The 20,936-nt window shown below is 35.4% G+C and overlaps 1 protein-coding gene across 1 annotated transcript in view; it reads left to right on the forward strand.

Annotated features, from left to right (window-relative positions):
* Positions 1 to 2,281, forward strand: part of C15 (homeobox protein C15) — a 124,438-nt gene extending 122,157 nt beyond the window's left edge. The window contains exon 4 of the mRNA XM_067771847.1: positions 1,845 to 2,281. Coding sequence (XP_067627948.1) covers positions 1,845 to 2,043 — 199 coding nt within the window. The 3' untranslated portion in view covers positions 2,044 to 2,281. The remainder of the gene's footprint in view (positions 1 to 1,844) is intronic.
* The last annotated feature ends 18,655 nt before the right edge of the window (positions 2,282 to 20,936 follow it).

Genomic DNA, 20,936 nt, shown 5'->3' on the forward strand with positions numbered 1-20,936 from the left:
TCTGCAACGGAATATCTTCTTAGGACGTCTGAGCAGCGAGGCATCCCAAAAGACAATTGATTGATGTAGTTGTGCCTCCAAGGTAGATAAGAAGACATCTGCATAAGCCCTATGACGAGATCTGGTGTAGTATGATCCAGAGCAACACGAACGCAGAGTCTGTGATTTACTTCAAACTCAGGCTCCCGCCTTTGCAGACATCACCGAAGAAGAATGCACACTTCCGAAGGATATGCGCATTACTCTACCCCTACTTCGATCTCTATGTACATATGCCCCCAGCCTGGTGTATAGCACAAATCATGTATTCGTCTGTAATGTGGAACAAAAATCTGTAATAGCAATTTGTTTTTTGCTAACACCATATTGAAACTGGAAAATGTATATTTGCACCGCTCTCTCATGTCATCAAAATAAAATCGGGATGTCCCACTTAACGCCAAAGTGGGGGAAAAAGGTGTCGGAAAAATTCAACTTCCGCACATTAATATTCCCAGTTGGACTAGGTGAATCGTGCAGCTGCGAAGACCTGCAACATCTCTAATGATGGAAGTAAGCTGAATGCTGGTATCAGCAAATTATGAACATGCATGGTTAATTCGTACAAAATAAGAAAAAAAAACTAAAAAAATGCATACCAAATTTTCGATTTATTTTATTTTTTGTCGGTCATTTGTAAAGTCAAATATACTAAAATTTTTCTTTGTATCCTTTGATTTGGCATTTCCGCAAAGTTTTTGAGAGAGATTTAAACATTTTTTTAAAAATCAAAAAGTCATTACGGCCGCCGAGTAGAGATAATGGTTTTACCTTCCTATAGTTTTATCATGGTCTCAAGATATCATCTATAAGTACATTCAAATACATATTTATTAACAATATGGTTATGATACATTAGCCATAATACATTACTAATAATAATACTGAGATAGTCATGTTTGGAAAAACATCTTCTCCATACGAGATTATAAAAGTAAGTAATTCTAACGGAGTTTTAGGTTCAATTTCTTTTCTACTGCGAAGAAATATTTTACAAACACATATTTCATAAAAAGTTCTGTTCCATCGAAATCTGTATTATAAAATTCACCTAAGTCCTTACAATTTCGTCGTAATTATTCCTGTTTAACAAATTTCCAACTTCTAAGAAAAGTACAAATATAAAATTAAGGTAATTTAGTCGTGTAAGTCTTGCGCGTATTTTTTTTGGGAGACGATCGAGAACACTTTTCATGATGCGAGAAATTTCACATTCTGCGGAAAGATATCTCTAGCCGATTTTGCGTCGCCTTCTTTCACGTTTTACCATATCAATGTCCCATTTTTCACAAAGAGAGTTCGCTTTTTCTACTGCTTCTTCACAGAGAGTGTCTCGAATTTCGGATCCACGTTTGACAGTTTTTGTTAAACATTTTTTTGATAATTCCTATCGTAAGGTTGAACATGAGAAAAAAAGATATATGATTTCAATCATTCCACAATCTTTCGCAAGTGTTCTGGATATATGGATGAATTTTTTAGTATAGAAAGTTTTTTCCAGAAATCAGTTATAATAAAAATACAAACTACCCAGGAAGTTCTGCTTTGCGGACCATTTGGCGCCCCCCTGTGAGTAGCGCCCGGGGCAAAATGTCTCCCCCATCACTACGCCACTGGCGGAGTTATAACATAAACTAAACATTTGACGACTTTATTTTATTAGATGTACAGAGAGCACATTGCTTATGATACTTTTAGAATACCTTAATTGTTCCACACAACTTATTCTATTTTAAGCAAACTTTTTTTTTAAACTCCAGAATTAGCAAAAATCTTATAAATATTAACTCTTTATCTCTTTACAGACGTCAAACAGCTGAGGAGCGCGAAGCTGAACGTCAAGCGGCAAATCGCCTAATGCTATCCCTGCAGGCCGAAGCAATTAGTAAAGGATTTGCTCCACCCCCAGCAGCGCCGCTTTCTGCACAACAAGTTAATGGTGCCCCCTTAGCCGCCCTGCATGGACTACAGCCCTGGGCTGAGCAACATGCAACCGGTTGCTAATCCTTCACCGCGCAATATTAAATGGTGTACTAAATATTAAAGTAAAAAAAGTTCATTTGTGATATGCTTTGTATATATAGGAAAATCTACTACGTACTTAAATTAAAGAAACAAAATTATATATTATCATTCTGAACATAGTGACAAATAGGTATTCATCTTATTTAGTTTCGTAGACGCATAAGTAAATAATTATCAAAATTAAAATTAAGCCTAACACAAAATTGTTTCAGAAGAATGATGAAAGAGCTTTGTCTTTATTTTATTGGTTTTTGATATTTTAATACCTCTTGAATATACATATCAGCTGCTGAGTGGATTATCACCTTATATCGGATGCCAGTTCGAAACCCAGCTTTCTCTAAATATTTTTCAAAACCTCTTATGCCAGAATTTGGCTGAAGAACGCTCTATCTCGAAATTGTTGTTCATAAATGCCCTTTTTCATGTCAAACGAATTCTGAGGGCGTTCTTCGAACAAATTTTGAAGTATGGCATTTTTTAGGAGTTTGCTGAAATAGAGCGTTTTCGAAAAGACAGCCGGAATAGGATGATATTCCACTCAGCAGCCGACATGCAATCATTCAAATTATACTTTCTTCAAACAGCAAATCTTTTCACATTCATAGATTGTTCTCATTCTTCTGTAACATTTTTGCTTTTCTATCTAGGTACTTAAAATGGCTCCACTCTTCGAAAATTTTAAAGTAATTTACAATTACAGCTATGTATAAAACAGCTTATGTAAGCTACAAAAAAATTTAAATAATGTAAATATGCTACTTACATTCCTATTATATAAATATCAAAAGGGAAAAGGAGTTTGACCCAATACAATACCCAAATGTATGTATATAAGGGCGGGTCGAAAAAAATGATTTTCTAAAATTGCTGTATTGTATGACAAAAGGGCTATTTGTGTTCAATTGACTAATATTCTAGGAAAAATGTACAAATATCTTCCAATATATTTTGAGTCGACGTAGTATTTAACAAAGTGTTCAACTATGTCAAATTCCACACAAAATTTTGAAAATTAATCATCCCATTCAGTGAGAATCACTTTGTAGTTTCTAAAGTTGAAGCAAGGAGGGGAGTCTGACCCATGTATTAATACATTATCATTAATTCCAGCTTACATTACTTTTCAGACACTTGAGTTTTAGGTTCTTGTATATGGTTATTGTATGTAGAAAGTTTGCTCGACTACAGTAGGTAGATAATCCATAGCATGCTGAATCTAATCAGAATGAATCTAACGGCCGTGGATACGTAAGCCATATTAACGAAATTTGATATTGAATTTAAAATTACGTCCGTATACTTGAAATAATTTACGAGGCTTGTCGCGAAGTGGTCTGTCAACACTGCGCTTTCTTACTTTATGCGTCATTCGTGGATGCTTCGTTTAGAGCTACATTATTATGTCGACCACACCGCAATGTTTTCACAAACGGTTAATTACCGAATGATGTCGCATATTTTACGAACATGTAAAGTACTGTGCTGTACTATACGTAATGTACATGTAATGTATTGTACTGCGCATACATGAAATGTACAACACAGTTCATTGCATGTACATACATTAGGTATTGTGCAGTAAAGTACAGTACATTACATGTACATTACGTTGTACAATACAGTATTTCATTAAATAAAAATTGGAATGCTGAAATTTATAAATAAATCGTGACCGCAATTTGTCTTTGACAATGGTCAGTAGCCAATAGCTCGAATTGGGCAGATAATTTCACTAAACTAACATTGTGAGTGCTGAATGGAATAGAATACATTTTAAGAATTAAATTTTAGTGAAAGAGGAAGGAACTTTTTTTAACAGTAAGCTTTGAATGAGTTGGGTAATGCTATTAATGCAATTAAGTTAATCTAATTAATCAATTTCAACAAAAAACGTGATTAAATATTAGTTTCTTCAATGTTATTTCAATTTTGTATTTACAAATAAAACGTAGATGAGAATTTTGTACAAAATTTTCAGTTTTTGTATCAGATCTAATTTTTTTCGACCCTGCCTAATGTATAAATACTAGACTCGATCGATTTATTAACCGATATCGCGCCATCGATTTTCCGATATTTTTTTTTTTTTTTGTTTCAAAAAACTGTTATCGCCAACGTTTTTACAACAGTTTTTTGAGAAAAAAAAAGGAAAAATTTTTTGGGTTTTGGGGAGTGTTTTGGTCGAAAAATTTACCATTTCGCCATTTTTTTTTTCGCAGGCTCGAAAATTATTTCTTTGGGTATGCGTAGTGGAACTTTTTTTCCTGAGCCCAAATCCTATCGGAAAATCGATGGCGCGATATCGGTTAACTCTCGTCGATACAAATCGACCCAGGTTAATAAATACCCAGGGCCATTGCAGGAAAAACTAATAAAATGTTACTCATACGCCCAATAGAGCTGTAGTTTTTTATTTCTCTTTTCTTTGTTTAATTAGTATTCCGTTAAAATATTCTCTAGTCAAAAAATATTTTAAAAAATTTATTATTACAGTATTCGTTCCGAATATATAGCAGCAATCAGCGAAATAGCAGTAGCAGTTTTTAAAAAATGTCATCAATTAAGTTCTTTTCTTCTCTATAATTTAACAAACATGCTTCTGTCAATTTTTTAACTGAAAATATGTAACTAACCAAACTCAAAAAATGTATCGAAAAAAATTTAAACTTCGAGTTAACTTTACGAAAATTTCGAACTTTTAATTTTAAGTTCTCTACATTGTTTTGAGTATACAGTTTTGTAGCTCAATCAACTTAAGTCTAGCATAGTACAAGTACAGATCTTTCGAATTTCTCATCGATTTTGTACAATTTTTTTCTAAAATATCCAGACTTAAATATAAAAAAAAATCTAAAACACCCTTCGGAAAAAAACTGTTCAAAATAAATACAAATTTTGAAAGTTTTTTGACTTATAGTTTGGGAGACAAAATTTAATTTTACTACCAAACTACATATCTAAACAAATTCAAGCAATCCAAATAAAAAGTTCTAAATTTTCGTAAACTGAACTCGAATTTTCGATTTTTTTTCGATAACATTTTTGACACATATTTTCATAGTTCCAGTTACAAAATTCATGGCAGTATTTTCTAAAACCTTCGAAAATGCAGAGAAATAAGAATTTAATTGATGAAATTTTAAAAAAATGTCAGCTGCAATTTTTCTGTTCGCTGCTGTACATGTAAAATTAAGTTTTTCTTTTATTTAGTTTCAAATTACATTTTTATTAAAATTAGGAAATAGCTTGCAATGGCCGTCGGCTTGTTAAGACTTCTATGGTAAAAAAAGTACTTTTTAGCTAACAGTTTTTTATCACTTACACTTAAAAAAAATCACCAAAACTCAATGGAATAGCTTGCAAAATTTACCACTTAGCTTAGAATAAACATACATATTTAGATTAAATTAATATAAAATAAAAACGTGAAGTTATCACGTACTAAAAAATTAAATACAAACGGCAAGTTGTATTATGCAAAATAATAAATGTACAAATGAATGTAAATATCTTAACAATTCAGAGCGCTTTTTTATATCGTGAAGAAACCATTAATTTTTCCGCCTTTTTCGCGAATACTTTTAAGGAAATCACCTCTGAGGTTCGTGATTCCTGAACGTTTATCAACGTGGACTCAAAATAGCTTGGTCCATTTTCAGTTCAGGAGCGATTCTCAATTAGATCTCCAGTTTATTATTTTTTTTTTTCTTGTTTGATTTCTTGTTAAACGTTGTACGGCAAAGTTATCACCATCACTATATGTTGCTTAATAGTTCAGGCGAGTTTAACCTTTGAGTTTTTTGGCGACGACTGTCATCAAATAGGATCGTCACCAGTTTCTCCCAATTCTTGAGTCAAAGTGAAGCGGGCGAAACCGAAGCGGGGTTTTTCAAGTCAATTTTAACCTGTTATATTTACAAAATCTTATAAGTGGAAATGAGAGAAAACATCACAAATATTGAGAGAGCGTGCTCTCATTGCAGAGGAGATTATATTTTGCCCGACCTTCTCACAAAATTAACAAAAGCCTGCCTTATAGCTCCTAACCAAGGGTAGAATCAAGAGTATCGGGTTTGAACTAATTAATTAACCCGTACTATTCTTACAGGGTCATTGGCGGTATCGCCCTTTTACTGTTGTCGAAATCCAATTAAGGTAGGACTACTTCAACTCGTCACGAAGCTTCTAATACATCAGAAAAAGGAGTAGGTATGCTAAACTCAAATTTGCATTTCTTGCAAAGAGTTGTTCTCCGTTGGATTCCCAGACTGAGATTTTTGTCACTCAAATTTTGTATGGATCGATTTTTCTATTATAAAAGCAAGTATTTTGTCTTGTCCTCGATGACCGAGACTATTTCAATTTGTCCATCCTAAGGTTACAAACTAGAATTCCACAGAGTAGAATTTCCGTAGCGTTTATTATAAAATTGCAATACAAACAAGGCTCGCGATAGACCATAGGCACAGGACAGCAGCCATTCCAAGGACTAGAAAGGAGCCCCTTTAGCTTATTCTTGTACACTTTGCTTCCAAGACAATTTGCTATCCAATATAATTACCAATAACCGTATAATAATCGGATACCTCGAAGATTGTCTTATGGTTTTTCAAAGTACTTAACAACGGCCCTCGCCCTGGCTCCACGCATAGTAAATCCTGATAATAACACCTTATTTTGAAGTTGATCAGTAATACCCTTAAAATTATTAACTGTATTACCTGCGTTTACTGGAATTTAGGGCATTAAGAAATTTTTTTCAACTTCTTTAGCTATAATTTGATTGCACTTACGATTTATCTGCTTTTCCGCTGAAACACGCAGCCATCTGCGTGCACTTCGTATGGAATATGTGTTGCGCTGTGTAGATTTGAAATATCCAACAATGCCGAGTTATGTCTTCCAACTTCAGTGTAGGCATTTTAATGCTGAAATATCCTGAACTTAATGACCCAATGCTAATTTCGAGATATTTTGATAATGGAGGCACATGAATAGTTAACTTTCCACAGAAGCCTGCTTTCAGCGGACAAATAAATGACATTTCTAAAGTAAGAGTGAGCCGTAGTCTCAACGTAAGCTCCCTCCAGTGTGACTGATTCGATTTCTTTTCACATCTCAATTGCTCTCGAGGCTATCGGACTATGGCCGGCTGCCCGGCCGCTGCTTTGACTTGCAAACCTCTCGATCGAACGCTATTTCTTGTTATATTGTATATTGGTCGGATTCAGTTGGCAGTTGGAATGAAGTATTTCATGAGCATATGTCCTTGAGTACACAGAAATGTTATAATATACAAAGAAATGGGAGTCTAATTATAGCTTCCTTTGAGTTATCTCAGGTGTGTAGGAGAATGCTTTTATGCCGTTGGAGCTGTTTAAAGCAGGGACGGAAAATAATAATTTTTTTTTTCTGGTCAAAAAATTGTCCTAAGTGAAAATGTTTGAGTTCCCATGTATCCCTATAGCAATATGATGTCGAATCATGCATCCTTTTTATTTTTCGAACTTTTTCCATAAGAGTCCACATATAAAAGTAAAATCTGTATTTTTATTTTTGGAGTCCGATAGAACTAGTTAAATTCGGACTTTTAAAAATAAAAGTCCGGAAATAAAAGTTAATTACGGACTTTTATTTTTTAAGGCCAAAATAAAAGTCCCGCTTGATAAGAAATAAAAGGCTTTCCGAATTAAAAAAACTTTGTTATTTCGGATTAGCCGTTTCTTGGTTATCAAGCGGGAGTTTTATTTTGGCCTTAAAAAATAAAAGTCCGTAATTAACTTTTATTTTTAAAAGTCCAAGTTTAGCTAGTTCTATCGGACTCAAAAAATAAAAATGCGAAAATAATTTTTATCTGGATCCAAATATATTTAAAGTCCAAAATTAATAGTTTTGCAAGGCATAACAGTTTCAGCCCTTGGTTTAAAGTTGTAACTTTCTTGCGCGGAAGACCCGAGATGAAACCTCTCATCAATTGAGGTCATTAGGACCACCATAGGGGATCAAGTTCTTCACCATCTCTGTTTCCTCTCCAGCGACCGCCCCTTTCATCTGCCGCGGGATTCGATGTGGAGTACTAGTACTTTGCCGTGCCGGAATCTAGTCATCTATTCACATGGCATCACGATGGTCACGATACATTCGGCTTTTTTCGCCGAACTGCGTATAGCTCACAACTAAGAAATATATTTGTGATAAGCTACTCAAGTGTCACTCTATTGAATGTGCCATTCAGGAATTCATATCCTGAGAGCACAGAAAAAGAGTTTCACTTTTTGCATGTACGGTTGTAAAAATGTATGCTATCAAAAAGGATAGCACTTTTTACTTAATAAAAAATCTCTTTACCTTTTACGTGTAGATCATTCCAACCCTTATTGTTGGGTAGAGCCATCAATTCTAGCTTGACCATAAAAGCGTCAAAGCGTGTTGATGTGTACTTTATGCTTAAATTGCCTTCTGAATTTTTACTCATACCTACATCCTACATACATTCTGCACCTTAAATGCTTTATTATTATCCTTATTCCACATGAATAGACTCTTGACTTTTTGCTGCTCTGTTGTAGCAAAATAAAGTAAACCCCAAAGGACTTGTCACGCCAACAATCAAGCCAAGAAAAAAGCAGGAAAAAACTAAGCAAAGACACTACAATTGACAAAACGTCTGGAAAACATTTGAAATTGATGAACTTGTTACGAAGGATACGCTTCACTACGGCGCTGAATGTTAAACACGTGTCAGACCGCTAGCACCACTAAGCACCAGAAGCCAGCTCACAGCCTCGCTCTGCTGTATTCTAAAGCAACCTGCTACCTAATCAAACTGTAAATTATATTTGTTACGAGGGGTTGAGTAAAAAATCATTGAATGGTTATCAAACAGATGCTGAAAGAGGAGTTTTAGACGGGGTTCAGTAGAAAAAAAAACGCGCTAATAAATTTACTAATACTTAACTTTGATGGATGATTTCAACGTAAAGTTTTACAAAGTTTCCATAATCATTCACCGCTGTCAATTAATAAACTATGCTGCCTTAAACAACAAAAAACAGGCCTAGACTGCCCTAAAAGAGGCAGGGCCAAAAAATAGGACACGAATAGGGCCACTGTGATGCTCTAAACGTTGGCTGTACTTTATTGTGCTAGAGACAATGGATTGAATCCCCAAGTTTCACGTTTTTATATTGGAAACTAAGGGAGAAATTGCTAAAAATCTTTTAATCTGAACGATCGGTTGTATGGGAGATATATGTTATAGTGGTCCGATCCTACCGGATCCGACAAATGTCTAATATAATACCAAAATACATTCTTGTGCCAAATTTCATTGAGATATCTCAAAATTTGAGGGACTAGTTTGCGTTCAAACAGACAGACAGACGGACAGACGGACATGGCTATACACTCAGTTCGTCGCCCTGATCAATTCGGTATACTTAATGGTGAGTCTATCTTCTACATTTCTCAACGTTACAAACATCGGACCAAAGTTAATATACCATTCCATGTTCATGAAAGGTATAAAAATGTGTTTTCAGAAAAGCGATTTCAGCATTGCTATCTCGCATGTGTGGAGACCATAGCAGACTAGTTTGTTATACTTAAAGCATTATAGACTTTCTAGTAGCACTTGGGAAAAAGAACCGGAAGCGTGGAAATTCTTATAATTAAAGAGAGAAATTAAATCAAACACTCAACCTGCTGAATTTTCAACAAACCGAAACATCTCAAGAAACAGCTTTCCTACAAAGTCGTTAAATTCTTTTGCTAATTCACCCCCCTCCCCCCCCCCCACACTTTTCGGTCTGAAAACAGGTCCACCACTTACTTTTCCAGAGTGTTTCCATAGGAAAAAAAATTCATTTGGTTAATTCCAAAGGTGCAACTCTGCTGAAACTGCTTGCTTCACCGGCTTCCTTTCAAATATTATGCGGACAATGTAATATTACAACACCAAAATGGCGTATAGTGTGGATTCCCACTGTCAAATACCCGAAAACCGCAAGCTGATATAACAGGTTAAACTCGATCTGGATATAACTCATCCACAATCAACCTCGACGTACGCAAACTATGCCCCGCATGTAATGTGTCTCCACATGACAACAACCATCTTTTCAATTGCAATGTCGAACCAATACCTTTAACACCGACGTCTCCTTGGTCCAACTCCTGTTAGAGGATTTTGGTGACAATTTGTGAGTGATCGCATTGCTACAACAACAACAAAAGCAGTCTTTCTAGAGCTAACGAGGCTTCAGAGAATGTGATAATTTGATTTTTTAAACTGATACTTGAAAATAGAGAATGAGCAGCAGAACGAAACCATTCAGATAACACAAGACAACGTCGGTTTCGGGTTTATAAAATATTTTGTGATAGAATGACACTGGTTAGTAGCAGCAGCGGAAAGGAAATTAAGTAGAGAAGCACTTGTCCGCGTCTACTCTTTCAACTAAAATCATTTATTGTGAAAAATTACTGAACGTATAATAACCGCACTTACCGAAAATTGTCCAATCGAAGTATATGTTAAAACATTTGTCTAGTTATTGTAGTAGCAATAAAGTTACTTTAGGAAGGTTTTGGGGAGTGTTATAGATGTTGATAGCCTTTGGCGTATAAAGATGATATACATACATGGATCAGATACACTACCGAGCTCCACTTTAATCTGTCTTTATCGCTAGTCAATCAACGAATCACCTCAAACCTCCTCGGTCTACGAAACTCCACCTTCCGTAAGCAGCTTGTTTAGTCATCTGGCTCGAAACAAAACACAAAAAAATTTTTCTGACCCGGTAACTTTTGATAAGCTTCCTGAGCTTTAGAAGGAATTTGGCAAACCTATTCTTTGTCTGGAGAACAAACGCTTAAAAATGTGAAGTTTTAGTTGTTATAAAAGAAACCAAAAACTAGGTTGCTTGGTGTCTTACCACAAAACGGAAGTCAGCGCCTCAAGTCGTGTGGGAATATTTTTATACCCAGCTGAGCAGAGGTCACAGAGTATATTAATTTTGTTCGCATAGCGGTACCCCGCAACGGCATAAACTAATCGAGATAGATATAGACTTCTTTATATCAAAATGATCTGGGCGAAAAAAGAAATTCATTTAGCCAGGTCTGTCCGTCCGTCCGTCTGTCCGTAAACACTATAAAAAAAAAAGAAAAGTTTGAGGTATCTTAATGAAATTTGGTATGTAGGTTCTTGGGTACTCATCTCAGATCTCTATTTCTCTATGAACGAGATCGGACTATAACCACGCCCACTTTCACGATATCGAAAATTTCGAAAAGCCGAAAAAGTGCGATAATTCATTACCAAAGATGGATAAAGCGATGAAACTTGGTAGGTGGGTTAACCTTGTGATGCAGAATAGAAAATTAGTAAAATTTTGGACCATGGGCGTGGCAGCGCCCACTTTTAAAAGAAGGTAATTTAAAAGTTTTGCAAGCTGTAATTTGGCAGTCGTTGAAGATATCATGATGCAATTTGGCAGGAACGTTACTCCTATTACTATATGTGTTCTAAATAAAAATTAGCAAAATCGGATGACGAACACGCCCACTTAAAAAAAAAAAAATTTCGAAAGTCAAATTTTAACAAAAAAATGTAATATCTTTACAGTATATAAGTAAATTATGTCAACATTCAACTCCAACATTTGCCTCCAAAGCTCTCAGCTGAGTATGTAATGCTCGGTTACACCCAAACTTAGCCTTCCTTACTTGTTTGTACTAGATCTATTCACGGAATTTTAAATAACTGCTGTTTTTTGCTGCTTTTTGATACAATAAACAAAAAATAAAATAATGGACAGAATAATAAAGTTTGGAATCAATGATTTTCGATAAATTTATCTTTTTCGCGCCAAATCATCATCATAATTAATTAACGTATAACAGTCTGGGCGATTTTGGCAGTCTCTTTTTTGGATGGCAATAGGTACGTCGCCCTTCAAATATATGGTATGAAGTCGTTTTATGCGAAGCCTGGTTTGGTGGTCCTTCCATCCCCTCCTTGCGAAGGTAACGATTCTAAAATGTTCTAAAATCCAGCACCACCGGACTCAATTCAAGCTTTTCATGTTCTTACTTTTTTGTTCTTGAAAAACGAACGACCTGTTCTTAAAACAACAACCTTGTTCTTGAACTGACAACCATGTTCTTGAAAAGAGAACGGTTGGTCTTAAAATATGAGCAAATGTTCTATTAATGAGAACGATGTTCTTAAATTAGGCCCAAGAAAAAAAAAACGGTACAATTCGTGTGCACCACAATGTTAAATACAACATTTGGCACAAGATATTAAGCAGTTGTAGTGGCCCAGCGGCTATGATGTTCCGCTTGCGATCGTGTGGCGCGAGTTCGATAACCGTCAAACTTTGAATTTTTTAAAACTGTTCTTAAAACAAGCCCATCGGCCACGAGTTAAGAAAAAACGTACTTAACAGACTTCTGTCAACGAATGTTCTTAATTTTGAACTTGTTTCGTTTGTTTTAGAACGATTTTTTCTCTGAGTGTAGCCGTATAATCTTTGTAATGGCTGTTTAATTCGCATTCGTAAATGGAACATGTGGATTGTTTCATGATGGGTCTTTTTCAGGATTTATCGTATCGGTAAAATCTGTTGCTCGTACACTTGATAAAGCCGCAATCAGTTCGTCGACTTTGCTAATTACAGTCTTTCGAGCAATACTCTACGTTGATTCTTGTAGGTGATATTGGGGCATACACTCATCCGAATATATTTTCATCAGAATTAATAAATGATTTTTATCAACTCTTCGACTCCGTATTTCGCTTAACTATTTTAAAGTCGGGCTATAGCAAATGTTAAGTGGTGGAAAGATTTATGTCGAGACGTATTTTGGTGTGGGCTTCACCATTTCCCATACTATCTGGAAATAAGGAGAAATATTCCTTCAATAAGATAAACACACACTGAAGACGGTAACCAGGTCAATAATATCAGTTCGGCAAGAATTTAAGCTGTTTCTGAATCCTTCTATCATCTTTCGGTAGAGTTTTTCAGTATTATATCTATCAGCCAGCTCAAATTACGCCACATAAAATACACTCGGCGCGTATTTACACAAAACATTAAAATTAGACCGATCATTATCTCTCAAAGTCAAATTCTGTGTCGAAAATTTATATGTATGTAAATGGGCTTCAACCCATACAGAAATTCAATCATACATGAAACGTTTTCATAAAACCAAGGTTTTCAAAAGAAGCTCCGGGGAAATATACTCATTTATAAAAGCACGATTAATTTTTACTCAACCCGCTGAATTACATATTTTCCACCCTTCAAAATTTTGATTTCGCCTGCCAAACAAACAATTATCCTTGCATACTCTTACTGTTATGTTCATGAATCTGTGATGCTTTGGGTATTCGGAAAAAAATGATGCGCCGCGCTTAATTGAAAGGGCGATTCTGTGCTGCTGTTGCTGTTTACTGCTACCATCCTTCTAAAGTTCTATCGATATGGACTAAGGCATCGAGTCCCGGAAATCCCAAATGCCGGGACTACCGAGCCATATTACCATTCCAAAATACCGGGATTGCATTTAGCAAAATACGGGAATTTCGGGATTTCTTCGGGATCTCATATTGCAAATTTGATTAACTTTAATCGGCGAATGTTGCTCCTGTTTTAATTTTTGTAAGCTTCAATTTCAAACCACAGGAAATCCACTTTTTCTGGTAAAGTACAGCCTTATTTAGACGTCTCAATGGTTCGATTTCAAAGGAAACAGATTTTTCTATACGATGGAACTCGTGGTGTACTTTTAAAATGAAGTATAATTCCACTATCCCCTACTAGTCTGGAGTCCGAAGGATGTTCCTCCTCTGCTTTTTATATATGCATGTAACAAGTTACGGCCTAGTCTATTAGATGTTACTATAGATGATCTAATAGTTAATGAATATTTTTTTAAAATAAAAAAGTATTTTGGATTGGCTTAAGTTTTATATGGAACACATTTGGAGAAGTTTACATCAGGAATTCTTTATTTTTGTTTGAAAAGAGACTAATTTTTATTTGTTTATATAATTTGTTTTGAATTCGCTTCCAAACAAAGGACTGTACTTAATGCTTTTTGGTAAACTACTAATATTTGTATACCTCACATAATTATTTTTTTAACCAAACTCCAAAGGTAGATAACAGTATCTGAATGATCCCGAGAAGTCACGGGATCCCGGGATTGTCCTTTTCGAGTACCGAAATCCCAGGATTGCAAAAGATCTGCGGGATTCAATGTCTTAGTATGAATGTAGGATCATCGTACATAAGTGGATGTTGTTGAAGCGCGTGTGCCTCATAGCGGTTACACGCGTATCCTGTTTCACATCATTTTGACAAACGTTTTTGTATTTTTATTGTGTTTATTACTTTAGCACTTTAATTCAAGTGTTTGTTGCTTTTCAGCTTTTATTTAATGTAATTGCCATCAGTGGCGGATTTTCACATTTACAAGTGTAACGCACAAGTGAGTTGGCCTTACAAAGGAAGGGTGCGTGGTTGGTTATGTATGATGGGTACCACAAAAATCAAATTATACAAACGAGTTCAAGCTGGTTATTATTTGTAATAAATTTTGATCATTTAATAATGCATATTAACAATAACAAAAAATTTTAAGTTAACATGATACGAGTATGCGGTGTATATATAACAAAAATGATTCATTTATGATACAATTTTAAGCGTATAAAAGAGTCAAGGACTACCCTGCAAAAATCGTTGGACCATGTGGTCCACTGGAGTACTTACTATTCTACTCCACTGTAATGCAGCGATGGACCAACTCATGTTTCTACACGAACATGTTGTAAGCCGATCATTGCTCGTTTTTAACGATTGTAATCACTACACGATGTTTATTGGACTGTGGGTACTCCATGGATTACTCTGATGTAATGCGGAGCTGGAGTATATGGTCCGGTCCTAGGACATCGCAATGTTAATTGGACCATATTTTTTGCATGAATTGTGGTTAATTTTGGAGCACTCGCTTGGTCCATAGCGAGTACTCCATACATGCATCCATGGAGTACTCGCGATTTTTGCAGGGTACTACTACAAACATACATACATATGTTCATATACACACTCTAAAACTTTATACCCTACATATTATGCCAAGTAAAAAGAAATTTCATTGATTGAAAGTCTTCATCGGTGCCCAAAATGATGATGCGTTTCTACTCAATTGCAATCGAATTTAATGCATCCTTGGTGACATAACTGCTGTCAACAGCTTATTGCGTACAAAGTGAGAATAAGTGAAGTGAAGTGAAGTGAAGTGAAGTGCAGTAAGGTAAAGATAGACAATTCAAAAGTTATGACAACGCAAATTTAATTTCAATAAAAGTCAACCAACAACAAAAAAAGAAGAGAAAATTTATTCGTCACTGCCGGTCATCATGCAATGGAGGACAAGCGAATGCACTTGGAATACAGAGGCAAAATGTCTCATATACTGCAAAATTTTTATTCCTTTACATATTGTAGCATGCCTGTAGGAAAAAAATGTGTTAAAAGCTCTGCACTTAAAGACCTAACTACAAATTTTCCAACAGTATTGAAGAAAAACTAAAAATGTTTTTCGGAAGAGCACACAAGTTTCTCAGAAAAACACAAATAGAAGTCAGAAATAGACATATTTAGTTCAGAAAAATGTAAAGGTGCTTCAAATGTCAACGGCACCCTTTTCCTTCGTCATAATGATTTAAAAAACATTTCGCGCAATGCTAAAGGGTATGAGACAAAAATAGAAGCGAGCTAGCACAATCTGCAGTAGGTGCTGCATCTTTTGATTGCTGAATAATATGTCCATGTAATGGAGTCGCCTTCGTACGTCCCCTGGTCCTCCGTGCATAAAAAACGCATGTTAGTTTTAAAAAATGTTTTTTTGTTGGGCCAAACGTTTCCAGTAGGGTTCAGCATGGGCAAATACAGTCCCAAGTGGAAAAAATAGTTGACCCATTACCACCAATTACCAGCTGAAGTCCCGAATGACATCTTGCATTGTCGCAAATCAATACCAAATCGGTCAATCTATTTCCAATGTATTTTCATACATCCAAGAAATTCCGGATATCGCCGCGTTTCCACACTTTAACTGGTGAATATTCTGTTTTCTTGTAAGTGATAACATCTCATCTATGTATGTACACAATCTGCTTTCCCCGCTGAATATACCCACTCTAAGCTCTTTTTCTATTGTTTTTATCTTAATTCATTGTCGCAGGCAAATGATAGAGCTTTTTTTAAACGATTTTATTTAGCTTGACTTGATAGGCCGGACGGCCGTTGTGAACGAATTTTGTAATTAAAATTTAAGTAACTTCCCGATAAGATCCAAGCTTAAAACTTGGAATATAGTTTACAACCCGATGACATTGCAATACAAAGATAAAAAAAAACTCCGATAGTTGACGCATTGATCGAAATATTTCAAAAAATCGTATTTGTGGTCCGATTTGGCTCATATTTGGAACAAATATTACATACAGTCTGGTAGAAGTGACATCAAAATACTTTGGAGTTCGAGGAGGGACAAGCACACGTGGCGCCGAGTCGAGTAAAGTCTTTGGAATTATTATGTATTGAAGACTTAGATTGTAACAAATTGTTAGGAAAGAGTCCTTGTAATAATGAGTCACTAAATGAACTAAATAGAATAAGAAGTAATAGGCAGTTGGTCTTACTTATGACTATCAATAGAAATTTGCGCGTACAACGCTTTTATTTAATTGTCTGATCAACGCCCTAGATTGATGAGGAGTGTGATGACCTACCTAATTATTTTCTAGTTTTTAATATTATTATTACTTAATGTAAATATTGTTTTCAATAAAACCGTTTAAGTTACAAATTTGTTTGTATTTATTTTATTTTAAAATACACTTATGATTTTTTGAAGTACATTTGCCTATTTTGTAATTTTATTTTAAATCTTCTGAAATACATTTGTTTTTCTAAATTTTATTTGTGTTTTTCCGAAATACATACATCTTTTTCGAAACAAATTATTAGAGTTTTTCTGGAAAACGGTCGCTTTGTTATCGACAAAAATCGATTTTCTATTCAAAAGTTGTCGATATTTTTCGATAACAAATCGACAACTTTAAAATAAAAACTGATAACCTTTCGACAACAATTTGATAATTTTTCGTTTTCAATAAATTTTCGACCACAAGTCTATATTCTTCGATAATTTTTTGATGGCAAATCCATTATTTTCCGCTAACTATTCGATAGCAAACCAACAAAACGTCGATAATTTGCTGATAATAAACCGATAATCGACTTAACTGTCGTTACCGCTATTACGTCGATAACAAATCAATAACATGCAGATAACAAGATATTACTATTAACAGCTCAATCTTTCATACTCGTAAATGAATTTTTCCGAGCAATGCCAACATGATTCCAAACCAGTCCCGATATGAACACGAAATATTGCATAATCATATCGAAATGGCTCCGGAAAAATTCCTCCATATTGATCTCAAAATGTTCCGGAAATGATCTCAGAATAAAAAAATAAATGTAAGGCGCGATAACCTCTAAAGGGATTTTAGACCGGGCTTCTCTTCCAATTTGCGTCGTGCTCCTTTTCATGTTCCCTACATATTGGCGGGACGGGACATACTTGTTTTATACCGCTTCCGAGCGGCATCTGCAAGGCAGATGAGTTTTCACTGAGAGCTTTTCATGGCACAAATACACTCGGAGTGCTTGCCAAACACTGCCGAGGGGCCACCGTGCTTAAAAAACTTTCTTCTAATTGAAAAAACTTGTTTCTAAAGTTTTGATGTTGCTTTGCATGGGGCGTGAACACAGGATCTTCGGTGTGCTAGGCAGAGCACGTTACCATCACACCGCGGCGGCCACCAGAATCGTCGAACAAATAAGCCAGAAGCTGTCCCAACACATTCGAAAATGATTTCGAAATAATACCTTAAGCAAAAACGAAAAAATCCAAAAAATTATTTCAAATGATTACAATATTTTTACAAAAATGTTTCTAAATTATCATATTGTAACGAATTTACTGCAAATTCTCTTATTTGCAACCTTCTGCTAAGTTCGAATCACTAAACTGTTGAATAAATAACTCCACTCTTCAATAATGCAAAATGGCCTTTATTAAAGTACTTCACAATAACACTTATACTTCGCTTATAGCTTGCTTAACTCAAACTGATTCTCGCGCATCTACCGTTGGTGCTTTTATACTCTGTGATTTCCTCGTTGCATCTTCTAGGCGCTTCTAGAATTTACTTAGTTACTGCCATATAATTATGACTACAGATGCACGTGTATAGCTACTCATATGCGCGTGTTTTTGTGAGCGACACTTCCACACATGACGGAACGATACAAGGTGGCAGCATTGTGACATACCTACAAACATAAATAAAAATTCCATGTATTTTGTTGTTGTAAATTCGATGGACAAATGTCAAAATCGTACTGCGCCGATAGTTGATGTATCAAAGCAAATAAAAGAAGGGTATGATCAGCTGTCCCATGCTGCCACCTTGTATCTTTCCGCCATGCTTCCACTATTACAATTGCATACTTTTGGGAGCATCTCAGATGAGATATCTGCATGTGTTTGTGCATCTCTTCTCCGCTGCGTGTACGTACATATGTGTAGAGATTCGTTTATGTAGATACATAATGATTGATTTATGGATGTGCATACAAGTCACTCTTAGCATCGGCTTAGAGATGACAGTACCTCTTAGTGTTGCTAATATTTGTAACAATATATATTATTTGTAATTGCTGTTTTTATGTATGGGCCCCTTTTTCGCTCTTATTTGGAATCCAAAACTATAAATAAAGTTTTGGGTTGTAAAGATGGAGATTCGGGCTATTAGCGAGCTTTGGGCAATTTTGGTCGTAGTGCTCTTGTTTAGCTATATTTTATTAAAATAATTTGCTAAAAATAAACGATTGTGAGCACACAAAGAAATGTATTTGTACTATGGCACTATTGTGAATATTTGCACTACATTACCGGCAGTTGCTACCATACGCCAGATGGTAGCGGAAGCTGTAAGCTGTAATTGATTGATAGAAGAGCTAATTTCTGTTGATATATGATAAGAGACTTTTATATTGGTTACGCAAGATGCGCACGGGTCCGGCTCGTCTCAACATAATACCAAAACAGTACGGAAATTATTTAAAATCGTTCCGAAAAAAGTCCCTGCATGCATGCGATCGGGGCTCGCCTTATTTGTTTGGTTTAAGTTATGAGGAATAACAATTATTTGTAGACCCTGATAATGAAATAATGTTAAGTTTACACTTAGCAGACGAAAATCTTACCATTCATGAAATCTATTTCTGTCGCAAAATTACAGTTATGAAAAAACTTTTATCGAAAAAAACCATAGCTTCGATACTCCTTACGAAAAAGATATGATGCGAGCTCTGTCAGAAATTAAAAATTAATAAATGCAAGGCGCTATAACCTCCGAAGAAATTTCAGGCCGAGCTTTTCTTCCAATTTGCGTCGTGTACCTCTTAATTTTTCCTACAAATTTTCGGGGCGGGACCTACTTGTTTTATGCCAACTCTGAACGGCATCTGCACTTTTTCTGATAAGCTTTTCATGGTAGAAATACATTCGAAGTGTTTGCCAAATCAACAACAACTTTTTTCTAAAATTTCGATGTTGCCTTGCCCGAGGCTTAAATCCAGCATCTTCGGTGTAGTAGGCGAAGCACGCTGCCACCACACCACTGCGGTCGCGTCAGAATTCGAGATCGTATTTGATACAAATGGAGATATGTAAGCGTTCCCTCGTAATTTTTTTTTTTTTTTTTTTAATTGAATGTACCAGAGAGAACGTTTAGAAGAACATTTTTATAGATTTTCCATAGCGGAACTGAGGTGAAGATATTTCTATTTTTTACTCTAGTAAGTTATTTTTTTTATTTTTAAAGTTATTTTTTTTTAATGGATGGGAAGACGAGCGGCAGGTTATAAAAATTGGGCGTGGTTTCCAAACCGATTTCGCTCATTTTCAAAGGAATCAGTTATTCTTCTACATTTAGCCAGTTTTTGGTAAAGAATTATCGCTTTTTATGCTTTTCCAACATTAATCAAAAGATAAAACAGGTAAAGCTATCTCAACTTCAGTACCCTGTGTACAGGCACAGGTGGGGGTATAAAACAAAAGTTTTTGGCTGAATTCAAGATCATTTCACTTCCATTCTATAAATTCCTACAGGGTTGATAGCACAAGTATTTGCCTGGGAATTTTCGATATTAAAGGGAATACAAATGTACGAAGCAATTAGCAGGGGGAGGAAACATCATTTGTAATTGCATTTTAATGCAATTTACGCTTCGCTCTGCAACTCTTTCATCCTCGTTTTGGGTTCATAGAAAATTCATACCGATTTACAAATTTATCTTTGCACACTTTTATCGTCCATCGATTCGAGTGGGCCATAAACGACATCAGTCAAAGTACTTAATATGTACATATATGTGTAGCTTTGTGCATGTATGTACTTACTTATGTATATACACAAGGACTTATTCATATTGAAATATGTCCTTTGTCCTTAATTTTACTTTTTGCTCTTTTGCCGGATTAAAAGATAAAAATTCATATTCCCAAATCCCAAAGCATACGTTCGCCGCCAATGCTACTGTGAGAGTAACAACTTGTGCATGAGTCAATATGCAGTAGCATCGTCCAGCCGAACAACAACACATCATATTGAATGAATGCTGCAAATGAAAAAATTAAACTGGAATTACGAAGATAGTTGGACTTTGTTGCAATCACTCCTTTAGTCACCCCCCTTA

This window comes from Eurosta solidaginis, chromosome 1, assembly GCF_040869045.1.
Source record: "Eurosta solidaginis isolate ZX-2024a chromosome 1, ASM4086904v1, whole genome shotgun sequence".
Lineage (NCBI taxonomy): Eukaryota > Metazoa > Arthropoda > Insecta > Diptera > Tephritidae > Eurosta > Eurosta solidaginis.